The sequence below is a fragment of the Gossypium hirsutum genome, chromosome D11 (assembly GCF_007990345.1).
Source record: "Gossypium hirsutum isolate 1008001.06 chromosome D11, Gossypium_hirsutum_v2.1, whole genome shotgun sequence".
NCBI classification, from domain to species: Eukaryota; Viridiplantae; Streptophyta; class Magnoliopsida; order Malvales; family Malvaceae; genus Gossypium; species Gossypium hirsutum.
Window position 1 is genome coordinate 60,949,951 of NC_053447.1, and position 20,694 is coordinate 60,970,644.

The 20,694-nt window shown below is 34.4% G+C and overlaps 1 protein-coding gene across 1 annotated transcript; it reads right to left on the reverse strand.

The window, feature by feature from the left end:
- Positions 1-16,587: 16,587 nt before the first annotated feature.
- Positions 16,588-18,023, reverse strand: LOC107939329 (protein MAINTENANCE OF MERISTEMS-like). Its single transcript, XM_041104335.1, has 4 exons — positions 17,970-18,023; positions 17,148-17,863; positions 16,980-17,061; positions 16,588-16,641 (listed from the first exon to the last, which is right to left on the reverse strand). The coding sequence occupies exons 1-4, from the start codon at positions 18,021-18,023 to the stop codon at positions 16,588-16,590; spliced, it is 906 nt and encodes a 301-aa protein (XP_040960269.1).
- Positions 18,024-20,694: the final 2,671 nt, after the last annotated feature.

Here is a 20,694-nt window from a genome sequence, read left to right on the forward strand (position 1 = left end):
GTTGTTTTTCGGACTGGCTTTGTTCAAATATCTGTAATCTACGCATATTCGTAACTTTCTATCTTTTTTAGGGACAGGGACTATGTTGGCTACCCAATCAGAGTACTTGACCACTTGAAAGAACCCTGCATCGAACTACTTCTTAACCTCCTCTTTTATTTTTAACAAAACATTGAGCCTCATCCTTCGTAGCTTCTACTGCACCGGTTTAAATTATTTCTTTATAGGTAGTCGCTGTACCACAATATCAGTACTTAGGCCGGGCATGTCTTGATAGGACCGTGTGAAGACATCTTTGAACTCTTGAAGTAACCCAACGAGGTCTCGCTTTGTTTCCTCGACAACGCAAGCGCCAATTTTTACTTCTTTCCCTTCTCCTAAACTCATAACTTTCACAGATTCCTTATGAGGTAGGATTTGTTTCTCTTCTTGCTCCGCCATTCTTAACAAATCAAGAGATAAGACGCTGTCTTGGTCATCTTCAAAATCCTGAGGATCATTCGTACTCATGTCTTGTTTAAATAGAGACTCTAAGTCAGTAACAGCGTCGCTTATATCATTGATATCTAAGGACCTGTTATTGGGACGAAGGGAGGTCCAAAGAAAGAATAATTCAAGAATAATTGTATGCACGGTATGATTATAAATGGAATGAAAAGAATGAAGAAATATTTGCTCAAAATAAGACTGTATGATGTGCTTTTATTGAAATAAGATTTTGGACATGTGCCTTTAACAAAAGATTCTTATTTCCCCCAAGCTTAGGGCAACAAGTGTTCTGAATATTACTCTGAATTAGTTCAAAATGTTACAGGGATCTCTTCTGCAGTCCAGTTGTCTAAAACACTTCCAAGTTCATAAGGGCGGATGCCTGATATACTTCTTTTTTCGAGTTCTTCTTTGAATATGGCATTAATGTTCAGGTTTCCAAACATTTCTTCCGTAGTATCCCTTCTTGGTGTCCTTCATTCAGGATAAATGGTTCCCCCTGATACGAAGGTGCTGAATATGTGGGGGAAGGCCATACGTTCCCAATCGATTTTTTCTGCACTCAAACACACCTTCCTCCTCTCTTGCCTCATTTCTAATTTTTTCCTTCTTTGCTTCGCATTTGGCTTAAATCCTAAACCAAAGTGGTCTCGTTTATCTTTCATTGTTGGTGCCTCTATCCTTTCTTAAAGGCATCTTTTAAGTCCTTTCCCGGGCACGTCTCCTTTTCCAACTATCATTTACAGTCTCATCCTCGTGGTTTTGGATATGCTGGGCATCGGGATATTATTCTCCTCGACAACAAAGGTTGCGTTCACGAATTCTAAAGATCGAGAATTCTAAGGATCAAAAGTAACATTCGATCGCCTCATCATCCATTCCTAAATATGGTGCGTCGCTGGTTACCGATGCAATGATGTCTTTTTCAATGCTTATCATAATTAACCGGCCTTCTGTTACCAATTTCAACTTCTGATGCAATGATGAAGGCACCGCTCCCGCTGAATGAATCCAAGGTCTTCCCAACAAGTAATTATACGAAAACTTGATATCCATCACTAGGAAATCTACCTCGTATGTATTCGAGCCAATCAAGAGGGGACTTTTTATCCTTCTCATTACCCTCCTTTCAATGTCATCAAATGCTCTCACTATATTCTGGCATGATTTCATGTGAGAACTATCCACCGGTAACCTGTTTAAGGTTGATAAGGGTAAGACATTCAAGGCCGATCCATTATCGATTAACACCTCGGGCAACGTGTATTATTTACAATGAGTAGTAATATGTAGGTCTTTGGTGGCTCCTCTCCCTTCCGGTGGTATTTCATCATCATTAAAGAAGATGAAGTTGTCGGCACTTATATTGTTCACCAGGCGATCCAACTTATTCACTGAGGTATCGTTACCAACATAAGTCTCATTTAGCACTTTTATCAATGCATTACGATGTGTCTCTAAACTTCGAAGTAACTCGAGCACTGAGATGCGAGCCGGTTGCTTATGCAGTTGTTTTACCACGCTATACTCGCTATACTTTAAGAATTTTAAGAATTCTCTAGCCTCGTTTTCAATTACTGGTTTGTTAATATGTGATTCAATTCTTGCCATTTTTGTTTTCTCTTATTCAACCACCAAGGCTTTTCTTTTCATAGGCTCTATGCTTGCATTTGTTGGATCGTAGCGTTTTCCACTACGTGTATAAAAACCTACGTCCTTACCCTCCTCTGAAGCATTTACTGGGTTCTCCTCTCCTGGGATCGTCATATTATAGTCAGAATTCCAAGGAACCCTTTTGTTATCCTTGTAGGGAAAGGATATAGGTTTTTGGATTATGACCCTCAGATCCATTTGTATTCCAGCTTCTGTGCTCCTAGGCCGTGAGATAATCACCACCGGGTGATTAACCCTTTAGGCTTTTCCCGTAGATCCTTCATCTGAGGCATAAATTTCTTCCCATTCTACTCCTTTAATCTCTTTATAAAACTCCAACTCTTTGTTGTCCATTAAATCTTGCACCATGGCCATGAATTCGATGTATTTTTAATGTCGTGGCCCTGAATTCCTTGATCCTTCGGGCCTTTCCTTTGATCCTTGCTTGATTAAACCTCCGTCTATCATTCGTCTCCAAACCCATCTTAGTGGGGTCTTTACCCCCGCAAAGTCAGTCTTGATTCTCTTTCCTCCACTTTCGACTATCACATTTACCCCTTTATCTGCATGATTAGGCAACGGATTCCCTGCTACGTTTGGTCCTGATGGGTCATCAAACTTTATAATCACGATTTTGATAAATCTTTCAACCAACTTCTTAAACACAGTGCAGTTCTCGATCGAGTGCCCCGTAATTCCTGCGTGGTACTCGCATTGGGCGTTTGCATCATACCACTTAGAGAACGGGGGTTGTATGGGTTTTAGATAGAAAGGAGCTACCACGTGTGTGTCAAACAAGTTCTAATACAGCTCCCTATATGTTATTGGAATGCGTGTGAATTGGAGTCTCTCCGTGTTCGGCCTTGTACTGTGTTCTTACCTTGAGGGCCCCAAGTGACTAGTGGCTACCATTCTTAGAGGGCCAACAGTGATCGACTTTGAATAACTCTTGCTATATGTGCCTATGTTGTTCACCGCACTTTCTTTTTTTCTTGAGGCCGGTCTTTTAGAGTTTTTCCCCGCGTTTATTTTACCACTTCTTACTGTATTTTTAATCATTTCACCGGACATTACTATATCCGAGAAGCTCTTGGTGGCACTCCCCAACATGTGGTTGATGAATGGGGCTTTCAAAGTATTGATAAAAATAATTGTGACCTCCTTTTCCAAAAGGGGTGGCTGGACTTGCGTTGCCACCTCCCTCCATCGTTGGGCGTACTGCCTGAAGCTCTCGTTTTGTCTCTTCTCCATGTTCTGTAATGTAATCTATCGGGCGTCATATTTGTCATATGACTGCATTGCTTCATAAAATCTTGCGCCAAGTCTTTCCATGAGCTAGCTTTAGCACGACTCAACTGGTTGTACCACTTGACTACAGACTCGATCAAACTGTCTTGAGAGTAGTGGATTAACAGTTGCTCATTCTTTTTTCACTGGTTGTACGACTTGACTACATAACCTGTCAGCATTCAACAAAATATAGTAATATGGGCTTCAGGACAGCTAGTCCCGTTATACTTTTCGAATTCTGGCATCTTGAACTTAAGCGGGAGAACTAAGTCAGGGGCCAAACTCAGGTCTTTAGCATCGATCCTACAACGGTAATCAGCATTCTCCATTGCTTTAAACTTTTCCTCTAACCACATATATCGATCCTCGAGCTGCTTCGATAGATCCACTCTTACTTTTTCCACTTCCGTCACGTCGTCAGTATCAGGAACAACGAGGTTGGTTGGATTATCTCCTGGATTAGAATCCGAGCTTGTTTGAAAGTTCATTGGTATCGAGGCACCAGCCTGATATTGAGGTCTAATAATGACAGGTACTCTTTGCAGTCACATATCTAGTTGTACCTGCGTGCTCGTCGGGGTGAAACCTGGAGGATAAACAGGATCGTCATGATCAACCCCAGAATCAACTACAAGGTTTTTTCCTTTATCATTCCTTCCAGCTAATAACTGCGCCAATTGGTTCATCTTAACTCTTTGGGATTCTAGCATGTCTTGTTGGATTTTATCCAGTCGTTCATGCATCTAATCTTGCATCTCATTTTGCAATTGTTCCAATCTTTCTAACCTCTGATCTATTGTTTTTGTTTGGCGACGAGTACCGTAGTGATATTTGATTGGTGGATTTTTGTTGGTTTCCAGGGTAACTGTCATAATTTTAATTTATTAGGGTCACTTTATGAAAGTTAATGTATATGATGTAATACAGATGTATGAGTTGAATGCAAAAAGAGGCATTGATTCTGATTCAATTTCATTAGAAAAACTTTACTAAAAAATAAATTTCTTTACCTAAAATAGATTACATATACGGCTTCGCCCTTATACTCAAAACCTTGACCTTTCTCAGAAGCCAAGCTAACACTCGGCCTCGGTCCGATTCTGACTCATACTTCAAACTTAATACATCAGCCTGAACTGTTAGGGTTTGTAGATGATCGACTACTTCGCGTACTTGAGCTACCACCTTGCCTATAACGTAGTATCTTTTTCTAATATGGCTTTGAGAACGATGGAGCTGTTCTTGCCACTGTTCATTACCCATCTCAAGAAGTTCTATTCGTAGTTTACCATATTGCAATGCGTCCTCGAGCTCTCCTATCTTTCCCTTCAATTCCTCGATTTTCTTAAGCTTACTTTTAATTCGATCGCAGAATTACGATTACGGTGCTGGTGGAGCGACTTCTCTAACTTGGCTACCCGAGTGTTCAACTCTACTTTCTCATTTCGACATTCTAATAGACTCTTTTCCAAAGCAACCTCTTGAGCTCGAGCATCTTGGAACTTGTTTTCTCATTGATCGGTCTTAATCTTTTCCTCTTTGATTTCCTGTTGCCAATGCTTCGGTGATTTGCCTAAACCAGCAGTTCTCATTGAAATACGCAGCTTTTTGAAGTCTATTTTTAAACTGTCCAAATCCTCTTTGGCCTTCTTCTTCCCTTTTCTTAATCTCTCGGCCTCTAGCTTGTGGATATCGACGTCTAATCCCAAACGCATCTTCTCCTCTTCTAGCTACTCAATATTTTTCCCAGTTCTGAACTTTTTTTTCAAAGTCTCGCTTGATAATTCCTGACTCAAATGGGACTATTTGTAGATGTTCCCCTATTAATCGAATGTCCTCTTGGCTTGACGCGGGGATGTTATCGTTGATCCTTTTACCCTACCACCAACTATACTCGGGGGTCGTCATAGGATTCACGGCAAGTATTTTCATTCTACGGGTTTGGTTCTAAGCATCCGATATTTCACGAACCCTCTTCTTGTAGTTATCTCCCTTGTATGAAAACTCGCACTGAGCTAACCTTTGTGTTACCAGTATAAACTGTCTTGATTTGTACTGCCTTAACACTAGTAAAGGAGCGTATCCAACGGCTCCCCAAACCCTGAGCAAAGGAACCCAGTCAAAGTTCCCACACTGATATAGAATTTCATTAGGAATTATCCAAAGAGCACTCTACTCAACGTCTTCCTCTTGGATATTCTGAACGATCATTATCCACTTCTCTTCTGAAACGTCATCCCGTCTTGGTGTGGCCACTATTTCCTTTAATGGGGAATAATTATCAGAGAAAACCCGGTAGGAGACCTTTCTTACCTTCCAGAAGTGGCTATAGAACCAAGCTAACAAAAGCTGTGCACATCCAAAAAACCTTCCCTCACCCGCTTTTCGACATGGGCTCAAGGATCTGAACGTTTTTGCTAAGATTGCTGGGATGGGTGTGACCCCTTTATCAAGCCTATCGAACAAATCTGAGACCGCTTCATCTACATGCCCTAGTGCCTTGGGGAAAACAACTAAACCATAAATGCTCAAGGCGAAAACATCAACCCTTTTCCTTACATTCGAATGTACCAAAATCAGATCCCGTAAATTCTTCCAAGGTATGCATTTGCTGTCCCCCTTTTGCTTAATTCGGGCCGCGACCCACTGCTCACTCATTCCAGTGATATTCATCAGCTTCTTTAAAAAATTCGGGACGTTGGCAGCTCTTGAATAGGCCTTGTCAACTTGAACCCTTGGCCACCGAAGCAAGGTCGTGTATTCTTCTACAGTGGGCACTAAATCAACTTCCCGAAAGTGGAGCAATTGTATGCAGAATTCCAGTACTGAGTGAGAGCTCGAAACAAGTGTTTGTCCACTTTGATGTCGAGCAGATAGGGTAGATCACCATAGTTACTGTAGAAGATCTATCTGATCTCATCGCCCCACTGATCCCATATCTCTTTCAAATCTTGTAGGTTATTTTGGGTCACGCTGATTCGAGTGAAGTCCCATAACTCTGACACGTATCCCTCCGCAAGACTATCTCCTTTTTCTTGTTGCATCTTCTTAGACCAAATTCGAATGGCCGCATTATCTTCCATTTTATCAGGAAACCCCTTTTCATGATAAGCTCTCTATTAGATACCGAATGTGAATCAACACCTCTTTTATGTTGAAAATACCATGCAAACAAATTCAAAGTAAATCACAGCAAATCAGTATAACACGAAGCAAAAAAAATTAAAGCATATAAGAAACAATAAGTAAAGCACCTATTCGGTTAACCACTAGGATTTGGTATGGCTTTACCTAGGGTAAGTTCGTAGGGCTCACTATATGCGGCTCGATTCTAAAGAAAAGGTACCTGAACTGGTAGATTCCTCGATCCTCACCCATTATAGGTTAATACAGACCAAGTTCAATTCAGGGGGATACATTTCCCTATAGCTATACGGAGATGAAAATCTCACAAAGACATAGGTACGGATGTATCCTGAAAGCGATTCGTTATCTTATACGAGGGTGAAAATCCCACGAAGGAATAACTTCTCACTCCCACTTAAGAGGGGTGAAATTATGCAATATTATGTGCAAACATATACTAAGACTCGAACCGAAGAAAACATGTATGGAGATCAAAAGAATGAAATGCAACAAAGGGATCGTAATTTTAAACCAAGTTATCAATTTTGAAAAAAAGACAAAAATAATCAATTTTAGGCTTGACTCTCTTATTTTTCCCAGTAAAGTCGCCAAGCTGTCGAAACCATTTTTTTGGAAAACAGGGTCGACGTTGGTTTGAAAACAAAAATTAAAAACAGAAGTCGCCACCAATCCCTTTTTTATGAGGTGTGATCGGGTCACTTCATAATAAACTATTTTGGCTTATCTAAACAAATGATTTTGGTTTACGAAATTTTGAGAAATCGGGTTCGGGAGTCTATTACGCACGGGGAAGGGTTAGCACCCCCGATGCGCCCAAAATTGGTACCGAGTTGATTACTTAATGTCTTAATGTTGAAAGTTGAAAATTTGAAAAAGAAATTTAAACTACGATCCTTATTATTAATGTAAAAAAAACTCGAATAAACCGAAAAAAGTTAAAGACTCATTCGTTTCAAGGTAATGAAATATCACATCCCGTAAGTTAGGACGCGATATTCGGGACTTTCGAGAATGAACTGGCCTTTAATTTTTATTGAAATTTTGTATTTTGAAATTTACAAGGATATTTCGCTATTTAGATTTAACAAAAAAATCGAAACCCCGTAAGTTAGGGTACGATTTCTGGAATTTCTAACATGCAAAATATTTCTTTGCCTTGGAAAATTTTCTTTTATTTTTGAATTTTGAGTAAAAATGGACAAATTGCTTGAGAGATACACGTTTAATTCATTATGCTTTCAAAAGAATCATTTGACACACAAAAGGAATCATACATGGCTATACAACACGCATTTAAATAACCGTGGCATAATATGCATAAAAAATACAAATATTTTGATATTTAAAAGTTCTAATGTCAACATGCATGAATAATAGTTATGCAAGCAATAACATAATAATAACAATAATACAATAACAATAAATGTAATACAAATGGGTCTAAATTTTGAAACTATTTGAAAATAACAAATAAATAAATGATAGGATAAAATTGCAATGATAATGGCAAAAATAGAATAAACAAACCAAATTCTAAAAAAAATGAATAAATAAACCAAAATAAAATTATTGTAATTTTGACCAAAAAATAAAAATAAGTAAATAAATAACCTTAAATGAAATATTAAATAAAACTAATGAGTTTTAAAAAAAGAATATAAAAAAAATCAGAGGTTTAATAGGCTGAGAATCAAGTTGCAATCGGCTAAAATTTCGAGGTCAAAATCACAAAATAAAAAAATAGGGTTGCAAAGGACTGAATTGAAACACGCTCAAAGTGTAAGGGACTTCCAGGGAAATATTCCCCAGTCCTAAAGCATCGCGTTTGAGCGCGGACTAATATGAAAAGGAAATAAAATTGTAAGGTAAAATGCAGAAAAATAAATAGGTCCAGATTGAAAGATTAATAAAAGGTGGAGGGACCAGCTCAGCCAATAGCCCATTAGGCGCTAGAACATGCGGACCTTCGCAGCTCAGGTCGAGTCAGCTCTTGGGTTTTATGTCGAACGGCGCCGTTTTGGCCACTGATGCTAAGATCCAAAACGACGCCATTTTACACCTTATATAAATACTAAAAAAACAACAACAAAAAATCTCTCCTTTCATTTTTCAGAAAAAAAAAACAAAAACAAAAAGCCTTTTAGTCTCTCTCCCTCTCGGCCTTCCCCCTCAGAATCCGGCGTTTTCGGTCGTGGTCGCCGCCGTGGACGTTGGCCGATGTGACGCAAGGGGGCTATTTTAAGCCTTCGTTTCGAATCTCATTCAAAGGCTAAGCTTCCTTGGCCCGAATGCCAAGAGAAAGGACCCCTATGCCCACTTTTAGGGCCGATTTCGGTGACGGAGAGACCTCCGACGACGCGACCGAGAGGCGTTTCAGGTATTTCCCTGTTCTTTTTTTATTTGTTATTTTTTATTAAAACTGATTTGTAAAAGAAGTGAATAAATAAATAAATAAGAAAAAAAGAAAACAGAAAAACAAGAAGAAAAACGATCAGATTTTTCAACCTCTTAAGATATTTGTTTCGTTTTGATTAACTGAAGCGCGTAAAATATTTACAAAGATAAGATTTAGGCCTTTATAACCGGATACAACCATTAAAGAAGTGAATAAATAAATAAAATAAAAAAGAAAACAGAAAAACAAGAGGAAAAACGATCAGATTTTTCAACATTTTAAGATGTTTGTTCTATTTTTGATTAACTGATGCGCGTAAAAAATTTACAAAGATAAGATCTAGGCCTTTATACACGGATACAACCATTAAAATTTTCCTTTATCTGCCTATATTTGCTGCCATTACTGTTAGCATGTTTCTTCGTTGTTGCATTCAATTTTTTTAAGGGTTTCGAGGCCGACGGTGGTGGCAGAGGCATGCGCGAGGGGCTGGCAGAAGTGTGCGGCACTGAGGCATTGGGCAAAGGCGTGCGGCGCCTTAGGGTTTGCTTCTCTGCTGTTGGTTTGGGCTGGGGTTATTAATTGGGCTTGGGTTGTTGTTTGGGCTAGGGTAACAATTAGGTTAGTCTGTTTAATTTGGTTTGTAACTGGGTTTGGGCTTCCGGGCAAAATGGGTTCTTACAAAATATATGTGGAGGGGCCTGTATAGGTTATGTATGAGAGCTTATTGAGTGCATTTGAATCTGCTCACTAAAGAACGTTTTTGTAAAAGAGTGCAAATTGTATTGTAAACATCATTGAGAGTGTTTACTGACCAAGTTCTCAATGGAAGGATTTGGAGGTGAGTGTTATAATCTTTAGGTACAAATGTGAGATCTATATACTTGAGAAGTGATAGAGTGTAAATCACTTGTTGTATTCGTGTTCAAAGATAGTGGAATTACTCATTGAGATAGGTTCCACGGATGTAGGAAAACTAAATTGCGTAAACAAACCTCTGTGTTAATTTATGTTTTCTTTACATGGTTTTTCTCAATGACAGCTGTGGTGATCAATACAATCTAGTACTTTCATTATAGTTTTGCATTTCAGCACATAAGCAACTTGAGGTAGCAACATAAATAATTTTCACATAGTTAGACTCAAACTTTATCCCTTGAATCCCAAGACCTTAAATGCTTTAAACAATGTTTTTAAAATTGGACTGATAATTAAACTTGTCAAGTTACTGGTTATTAATATGATTGGTTCAATTAATTTGATCACTCGTTTAGTTCCAATTAAATAAATTATTAAAAATTCATATGAACTAAAATTTTTTATAAAGTTAAATTCAATCATCAATTTAATTAATTCTTTTCTTGATTCATGAACCCACCAATTCATTCTCTTACTCTAAACTAATATATTATCGAGTTCTCAATTCAACTAATTCAGTTTAGTTTCAACAACCGAACATATTAACTTGTCCTTATTTATTCGAATTTTGATTAACTTAAAAATGATTTTAAAATTATAAAATTTTCAAAATTTTTGAGTTGGGTTATTATCCCAAAAAGGATAAAAGGATATAAAGAAGTAAACTTTAGATATGAATAGAAGAAGATAGAAAAGGGTGAGCTGAAACTGATTCCAGTCAGTAATGTAAAACTGCAATTTACTTCTCTTTCTATGATTTCTACTGTTTAACAGAGATGAAAAGCAAAAACACAAAAGTAGAAGTGACAAAAGCTTGTTTGGAAAAGCTGAAGCTGTGTTCAATGTTCATCACTTTTTGATCTATGGGAATATAGCAAACACCTACACCTATACTATACTCACTGTTACTTTACCACCCCCCATCACCTGAATCTCATCCACTTAGGTTGACTGCATCTAACCATCACAAATTATTGTCCTTTTTATTAGAATATTGACAATCCTTAAAATAATTTGAGTGTTCAAGTTTTATATTTTATTTTAATAGAAAGTTTTTAATATCAAATCGGTGGTTAAATTTGTCAGATTATCGATTTATTAGTTAAACTAATCTTTAAATGAATCATTAAAGAATTTATAAAAATCAATATTAAAAATATATACATAATAAAAAAATTTGCTTGGTTCAATCAATATATATCGATTCTCAAGTCAATCGATTCAATATCCCTCTCCGAATTAATATCCTAATTAATTTTCTAGTTCAATCGATCCAGTCCAATTCAAACAATCTTGTTTTACTCTTATTAATATTATTATATTATAATACAAAGCATTAATCTAGTTGAGGAAAGAGACTCAAACCCTTGACAGAAAATATTGTCCCTTTAACGAGGTTTTGTTTCATGTACTTTGAGGAGAGCTCAAAAAGTTTAGGAAACATCTTGATTAATTGAGATGCCACTTACAAACTCACGAGAAAAACATTAATATTGTGCGTAATATTAATTATAGATATTATGCTTGTGGAGTTATAAACCCCAAGTACATATAATTGTTCAAGATTTTTTAGATTTTAAGGTTTTGAGCATTTGATCAATCACATATATAAACTTACATTTGCGTCATCATATTCATATTACGGTGGTTAAGGGTCCTATGGATAAAGGAAATAGAATTGGGAGAGCTTTGTTTCCTGTGTAAGGGGTCGGTCTCGATTCGCTCTATATTTAATCAAGATCTAATGTAAAGGTATATACAAGGGTATGTAATAATTTTGACCACCCAAAAAAATATAAATTAAATATATAATTTCTTTAAAATTCAAATTAATATAATAATAAATTATATTTTAATCCTAAAATTATTATTTAATATAACCATCGAAAATTGAAAGTTTAAAAATATCATGTAACGGTAGAAATTTGTGTTTTATTGAGTGCCTAAAGCTTTTCTTTTTTAAATAAAAATTTTATTTTATTTTGCTAAGAAAAATCCTATGTTTGCATAGACAAAGCCAGCTCTCTCGTAAATGCTTTTTAAAACTTTAAATTAATAATAGTAAAATTGTATTTTATTCCTCTTTGAAAATGATAAAAAAAATTAATTTAATTTTTTAAAAATTATAAAAAGAGTAAAAAAAATTGTAAAATTTAATTTCGACCTCGTTTAACAAAAATTTCTAACTTTGCTTTTACATAAAGCTATACTCAATGATGTTTAAAAACAATAAAAGGAGTAAGAAAAAGTGATTGAATGAAAAAGAAAACTAAAGCAAATTGTAGATCTAGTGTATATATGATCCAAAAGCATTAATGTAATCATATACCCAAAGTTACAAAACCAACTTTATAAGAATTTTCCACTTTGATACTGATAAATCATAATTACATGATTTAATCTACTTTAATTTCTAATATATATACACACACCCATTATTGCTTAAAAGCAATGTTTTCCTCAAAATCTAAGCATAGCTTCATGACTTAGTTGCATTAGAGATATGCACAATTTACAAATAAGATATTCAACCATTCTTTCAATAAATAAAGAATATGATAGAGGGGAATTTTTAAATTTAATAAATAAGATTAAAAGTTAATAAATGTTCTATAAAAATATAATAAAATATTTAAAAAAAGAAATACGTTCGAATTTTTTAAAGCTATTTATAGAATAAAAAATAAATTATTAATGTACTAAATACTGACAAAAAAATTATATTATAAAAGAAATATTTGGTGCAGAATGAAAAGCTGTCATGTGCTCTATTAAAAAATAAATATAAATTAAAACAGACATTTATTGTGTACTAAACCTTATTTCCATTAACAGTGATAAAATACTAACTCTTGAAAAAACTATATTTTTAACTTAATGTACATCTCAAAAGAAAGAAAAAAAAAACACTTTTTTAGGGTTTTTCAATAGATTTTTTTAGGGTATGTACCCTATGAAAAGGGGGGTCTTTTTGTCACTATTCAAACATCTTTTTAGAGGAAAAAGGAAGTGGAAGATATTTTGGGGACAACAATTACTTTTATTCTCTCACTAGTTAGGCTTTTAAGATTGAACAAACTAAATTAATAACTATTTTGGTTGGTTGAGAGTTTCAGTTTGAATTTGAACTTAGTTTAATTAGTTTATAGGTTAAGGGTGAGTTTGGATGGACAGTAGAGTTTATTTAGTTTATTTTTTATTTCACGCTGTAATATTTAATTTCATTGTTATTATTATTTTTATACCAACTGCAAGAAAATGTATTGTTCATCCAAACTCACACTAAGATTTCTCTTATAACTTTTAAATTAAACTAATAAAGGTTAAATATTGTTTTAAGGTATTCAAATAAAAACTTTTCACCTATTCATTGTAGTTTGTAGTGTGAAATTGGGTGAATAACAATCAAGGGCGAATTTGAGAGGGATAGGCCGGGGTTTTGGCCCTTCCAAAAATGAAAAAAAATTGAATTTAATCTTTTTATAAATAGAAAAATTATAAATTAATATATAGCAAAATTACAGTTTAACTTTTAAAATGAAAAATTTTCAATCCAATCTTCTTATAAATAAGGAAGTTGTAAATTAATATATAGTAAAATTACACTTTAACCCCTAAAAAAATTATATTTAATCCCTTCAGAAGTAATGAAATTATAAATTAATACATAATAAATTTTCTGGAATTTCCCCTCATGACAATGTTGACATGTTTAGAATAGAACACATGATATTACTTGAAAAGAAAAAAAATAAAAACATAAATTGAAACATGATATACGATAATTAGGAATGTTTTTATTTGAGCAAATTCAAAAAAAGTTTGATCATAATTTGACCATTTTGAAAATTTTAACAATTATACCAACAACTCATAAAATATTTGTCCTGAATTTGAGCATTCAATTTCAATTTATATAAAAAGGATTTTAAAACCCATGAAGTGTGGCGTGGTAGTTACTCATCTTATCCCTTAACGATGCGGATAAGATTCGATTCCCGCTCATAAGAATGAAACACATTTCATGATCAACTATTAATATTTTATAAACATAAAAATTGATTTTTGTTTTATTTATAAATTACATCCTTTATTTGACTTATCTATCAATCTTATATATAATATTGAAAATGAAAATGAGAGTGAGATATTTATTCTTGTTTTTAACAATGATGGCACCCTTGATCTTATTCTATTTATTTCCCCATTTTTTAAGTGGTCAAACAAGTAAAGAACCACTGTAAATTCGTAAAACAAAAGCCTTGATAAATTAGAGCCCAATTATGGAGGATGGTCTAGATGTAATTTTCAAAAATATTTGAAGTTAAATAATTTGTAGGGTTTTTTACAAAAATAATATAAAAAAATAAAAAATTACTAAAATGTTATAATTTTTTTTATTTACCAAAATATATCAAAAAATAAATAAAAAAACAAAAAAACAGAAAAAAAAACCTGAACTGATTTGACAACTCCCTGGGTGGAGGGAAGCAGGTTGGCGGCACCAGTCCTGCCAACCAGATTGGCGGCACTACTCGTTTTATAAACACGAATTCTGTCCAGCTGAAACAAGAAAAATCAGAAGAAAAAGAAAAGAAAGAAGAGGTGCTGCGGAAAAAAAGAGAAAAAGAGAGAAAGAGAAGAGAAAAATAAGGTATTTTTTTTTAAAATAATTGATTATGTTATTGTTATTGTTTTGTATAATTTGTATTTTTTTTGTTTTAGTTTAGTTATTAAGATTAAAATCAATAAAACTCAAATTGATAGTTTTAGTTAGGGTTTTATTATCAAAATATTCCAAAAAATAAAAATTTATTATTATTATTATTATTATTAAGATGTTACTTAGTATTATTGTTAGTAAAAAACTAGTATTATTTTTATAGTTAGTTATTAATAATTTTAGTTAGTATTATTTTGTATATAAAATTATTAATATTATTATTGTGTTAGTTATTAGGATTAGTGGTTAAATGGCTTTCATGTACAAAATTGAATATTGAAACATTAATTTTTTTATTTAAGTTATTTATTATCCGTGCGAGATGTTTTACGAGATTTTGTTTATTTTTTGACAGATTAAATATTGAAGATGGATGCTAAGTTTTTTGTATGCGTTTATTTCGACGGAGTCATCTTGACAAGTGTTGGATGTGTATTTGAATGTCAGCAACAAATAGCAATGAGATTTAATAGAAATGTCTCGTTTGATGAAATGAAGGCAAGGATTAATGCAAAAATTTTAAGACGTTGTGGGAGAAGGATAGTAAAAATTTTCTACAAGTTTCCAGTTTCGACAAATCCAGTCAAATTCGTCGAAATGGAACTTGCAGACGACGAAGACGTTGAGACAATGGTCGATCTCTACTGTGGGAATGGGAGTGACAAGAATGTACCGATTCACTTATTTGCTGAGTTAGTCGGTATGGAGCAAAATGCATTTAATGAAGAAGACGGGGCTGAAGAACCGCGGATGGTGGCTCCAATATCATACGTTGATAGTGAATCAACTATGGGTGGGATCGGTATCGACCTGAATATTACACCCGATGTTGATATGGTTGGTGGTGAAGAAGAATGTGGTTGCGAAGAAGAAGGTGGTGGCGATCATTGCGATGAAGAGGTCGATAGTGACGATGATCCCGATGTGGACGATGTACCTGATGATATCGACGATGAAGACATTAGCGCTTCTTCGATCGGGGAGCAGATGCGGCATATTTTGATACACAATAATCCTGGGCCACACATGTCGCTCATAGACCCCGACGCAGCGTATGTAGCTGAGTTCCCAGAGTACCCTGAAATAGTTCATCGTCACGGGTTGGCTGTAACATCTGATGATGAGGAGTTATTCATAGGCCAGAGATTCAGCTGTAAAGAAGAGTGCGTATATGCCATCAAACGGTACAGTATGAATATATCAGTTGATTATAAAGTCGTAGTGTCTACTCCGACAATATATGTTGGGGAGTGTTGGAAGGCAACGGAAGGCTGCAATTGGCGGGTGCGAGCTGCATTCATTAAAAGTTCTCAGATGTGGGAGATACGAAAATTTGTTGGTCCTCATACATGCACATCAACACGTATGACAGAAGATCATGGAAAACTTGATTCAAAAACAATCTGTACGTGTATCATGCCAATGGTGAAGGACATACCGACCATTAAAGTTTCGGTACTGATTACCAAAATGCAAGCACGATTCCAGTATCGAGTCTCATATCGGAAGGCATGGATTGCTAAACAGATGGCGATGGAGCAACTGTATGGGGATTACGATTCATCGTATAACGAGCTTCAAGGTTGGATAGCTGCTATGCGAGAGTATGTACCGGGGACTGTGATTGAGTTGTAGAGAAGACCATATTACGGCCCGGACGGCTAGTTACAGTCAGTAAAAAAGATTTTCCATCGGATGTTCTGGACGTTCGATCCATGTGTGCAGGCATTTCCCCACTGCAAGCCACTTGTGCAAGTAGATGGGACCTGGTTGTATGGAAAATATACACAGATCCTACTTATTGCGGTTGCTCAAGAAGGCAACAGAAACGTGCTCCCGATAGCATTTGCTATCGTAGATAAAGGGAACATGGAGTCTTGGGAATTCTTCCTCACAAACCTGCGGAGGTATGTTATTAGCAACGATAACATTTGCATCATCTCCGATAGAGGGAAGGGTTTAATTGTAGCAATCAGGCGTTCCGGTGTGCCGTGGAGATCCGTTTACTACATCCGTCACATTGCGGCTAACTTCCACAAAGATTACAAGAATGCAGACTGGAAGAGACAAGTCGTGGCAATGGGTAAATGATAGCCTTATATTTTCAATATAAGTATTAATGTTTCATGTTATCGAGTTACTAGAACTTATTTTTCTTAATACGTATGCAGCGTACGAGTTAGAGCCACATATGATCCGACTTGAAAGTGACATGGAGGGGTAGACAAACACATCTTTCCGACAATGGTTGAGCACAATGGAGCCGTGGCAATAGGCTCAAAGTTTTAACGAGGGCTTTCGTTATGGCTCAAAGTAAGATGTCATGAATATTAGAATAGCATGAATATTAGAATAACATCTTACCCCATCCCGGGCATACTGTTCAATCATGAGGCGGTATAGCGGGACATTGTACGACTTCCCGATACCCAGACGAGCACTCCACCTACAAAAAACAAATATCGCGTTTAGAGTTGGTAACATTAGTCAATATATTATGACTACAAATAATGAGAAGTTATATTTTATCACCTGTTCAGCAGTGGATAAACATACGGTTGGTGTCTAACCGATGCCAAAAATGGCATCCGATACAGCGCCCAGGACTGCAGCAGTGAAAGGCATCCGCCAATGTCGCAAACTTTCGGATCTGTCGCCCGACAAAGCTCTCGATACAAGACTGCTAGCACGGTTGAGCCCCAGCTATAGGAGCTAACACTGGACAAGTCAGCTAACAGGGGCAAGTACATCAAATGCACCTTGCCGTTGCTTGCATCAGGCATGATTTCTCCCCCTATGATATGCATGATGTACGCTCGAGCAGCGCACATCAACTTGCCTTCAGTGGCTATCACTGATAATTGTCCATATTTGGCTTTCAACCATGTAAATTGTAAGCCCGAAAAATATGACTCACCGTCCCCTAGTGAGTCTCCTAGAAGCTGATAGCAAAGTGCATCCGGATCGGTAAATGCAGATAATCCCGTTACGGGACTCCCGTCAATTGGGAGCCCAAGCTGCAACGCTACATCCTCCAAGGTCACCGTGCACTCCCCGCACGGAAAATGAAAAGTGTGGGTCTCCGGGCGCCACCGCTCCACTAGCGCAGATAATAAATCAAAGCGCAAGACGGTGTACCGGATCTGTGCTACGGACCCAAATCCGACTAGCTCTAAGTACGGCATCAACCGTACATCTGGAGTATTCTTCAAAACACTCACACGGCCCCTTAAAACTCGGTACGAGTCCTGATAGTGTTAAATTACAGAAAAAATTTTACGATAACATTATTTCTTTGTACGTTTATCCTTTTTAAATAAATAGAACCCGTGTTTAATAAATAATAAATCATACCGCGTTATTAACCGCATCAGATATGTGACTTTTGGTGCTAATCAATGAAGCCATTGTGATGCCTGCAAGTTGAAAAAAAAGTTAGTAAAAAACTCTTACTTCGGCCATTTGTTCGTATTTTTTTCTCCGTATTTTATTACTTTAAAAAATATCTTCATTTCTAATTTTATAATTTTACATAATGTTTTAAATTTATTAATTTAGTGTGTTTTTAAAATTAATTTAGTGTAAAAAACCATTATCCCTGCCATTTACTCGTATTATTTAGTGTATTTAGTGTAAAATTAATTTATTAATTTAGTGTGTTTTTTTTCTGTTTTTTTATCTTTTTTGTTTTTTACTTTTTTTGATATATTTTGGTAAATAAAAAAATTATATATATTTTGGTAAATAAAAAAAGTTATAATATTTTGGTAATTTTTTATTTTTTTATATTATTTTTTTATAAAACCCATAATAAAACATTACAAAAATAATAATATTAAAAAATACCAAAATATTATATATATTTTTTATTTACCAAAATAAAAAAATACTAAAAACGGGTTTTTTATTTGGTGTAAGAAAAAAATCCTATCCCTGCCATTTGCTCGTATTTTTTCCCGATTTTTATTACTTTCAATAAAAATTTTTTTATTTTTTTATTTTATTACTTTATATTATTTCATTACATTTTTTTTAAAATATTTGTATTAACTATTTCTCAATTTTTTAAAAAGTTAGTAATACACTATTATTTTGGCCATTTGTTCGTATTTTCTCTCCGCCTTTTATTATTTTAAAAAATATCGTCATTTTAAAGTTTATAATTTTATACTTTTTCAGTGCATTATGTTTAAAATTTATTAAAGATATAATTTTTTTCGCATTTTCTTACTTTCGGTGAATATATAATTTTCGTTTTTTCTTTTCGTATTTTATGTTTTCTTAGATATATTTCTTTATCATTTTACTTTTAATGTTATTTTCCTAACAAAACTAATTTCAATATCCTAAGTCAATTTCATAAAAAAAATTCTTAATCAACATATAATGTACATACCATGAATTTTTTCATGCTAAATATATCTCAAAAATTATATATCCTAAATAAATTAATAAAATACGTAAAATGTACTTAACATTATTTTTTAACACACAAATATTACAAAAATCTTAAATTAATAATAAAAATTACCTTATTTTCTTTTTTTCCTTCCTTCCCTCTTCTTCTTCTTTCTTTTTTTTTTTCTCTTCTCCTTTCCTTTTCTTTCCTTATTTTTCTTTCTTTCCTCCTTTCCTTTTCTTTCCTTATTTTTCTTTCTTTCCTCCCCTTTCCTTTTCTTTCCTTCTTTTTCTTTCTTTCCTCTCCTTTCCTTTTCCTTCTTTTTCTTTCTTCCTTTCTTTCTTCTTCTTCCCCTCTCCTTCTTCCCCCCACCAACCGACCACCCTTAAATTCAAGGGTGGTGCCGCCAACAGGGTTGCCTCAACTGGTGCCGCCAACCTGCTTCCCTCCACCCAGGGAGTTGTCAAATCAGTTCAGGTTTTTTTTTGTTTTTTCGTTTTTTGATATATTTTGGTAAATAAAAAAAATTATATATATTTTGGTAAATAAAAAAAAGTTATAACATTTTGGTAATTTTTTATTTTTTTATATTATTTTTGTAAAAAACCCTAATTTGTACCAAAAATGAAACTATTTTTATTGTACGAGGAGTTCATTTAACAAACAAGCTAAAAGGAATTATGATATTTGAGTGGGGCTAAAATTGCAATTCTATCATTTAAGTTTTGACTAAAGGATCAAGACCCCTGGAAGGGAATTTATGTGAAATTAATTTTAATTTTTCTATATCTAATTTTAAAATCTTAAAAAATATATTTTTCATGTTTTCTAAAATTTTATGTAAAAAAATGAATTTTTGGCAATTTTATAAATAAGTTTTAAAATGATTGGTTTTTTAATAATTTCACAATTGAGTTTGGACACAATTACCGTGTGATACTTCAGATAAGATCCACATGTATAACCGTAGAGATATATAACAAAATTAGTTTTCTTACCCTTCTGATGCACTGGCTAATTGTATGTATCAATTAAAATATATTAAAATATTTTTAATTTTTTAAAAATTAAATTTATTTTTTATTTTAAAAAGTAAATTTATATGTCCTCCACATTTTTTTGTTTAATAGAATGATAATGTCTCATTTTTTTTAGGAAAAATAGAGTAAATTACAATCAACCAGAGACAACATTAGAATTAGATAGTATAGAAGTATTATTTAATCAGCTCTAGTAGGGTCAACATGAAACACACAGGGCCCAAAGGAAAACTCTTACATTAGACCAACTAAGATATGGGGGCAAAGTTCGCTTCTCTTGAAATCTGCTTAATGACCACTTGCTAATTATGTCTGCATAGTTCTTGGATATGTAATATTAAATCTCTATTCGCTTGTCCTTTAAAACCCCCATGAATACCTGTAATAGCCTGAGCGTGGTTAGTCTCAAGAAAATCTCCTTCCGGTTAAAATCTCATGCAAGTTGAAGGCCATCATAAATAACCCAAAGTTCAGCTTGTTCAATACTGCATCTTTCAATATTTCTCCCAATCCTCCAAAGCCACCTACCATGTTAATCTCTTTCAATAATAATGATGTTTCATTTTATTATTCACTAAGGCATCAAATATTATTTCATATTAAAATGTGTTTTGAATTATGGAGCCTACATTAGTTTAAT

Coding starts and splice junctions, on each gene's coding strand:
- LOC107939329 (XM_041104335.1), bottom strand. CDS start 18,023: ATGGCTTCATTGATTAGCACCAAAAGTCACATATCTGATGCGGTTAAT. Junction 17,864..17,969: donor CTGATGCGGTTAATAACGCG/GTATGATTTATT, acceptor TAACACTATCAG/GACTCGTACCGAGTTTTAAG. Junction 17,062..17,147: donor GTTTATCCACTGCTGAACAG/GTGATAAAATAT, acceptor TGTTTTTTGTAG/GTGGAGTGCTCGTCTGGGTA.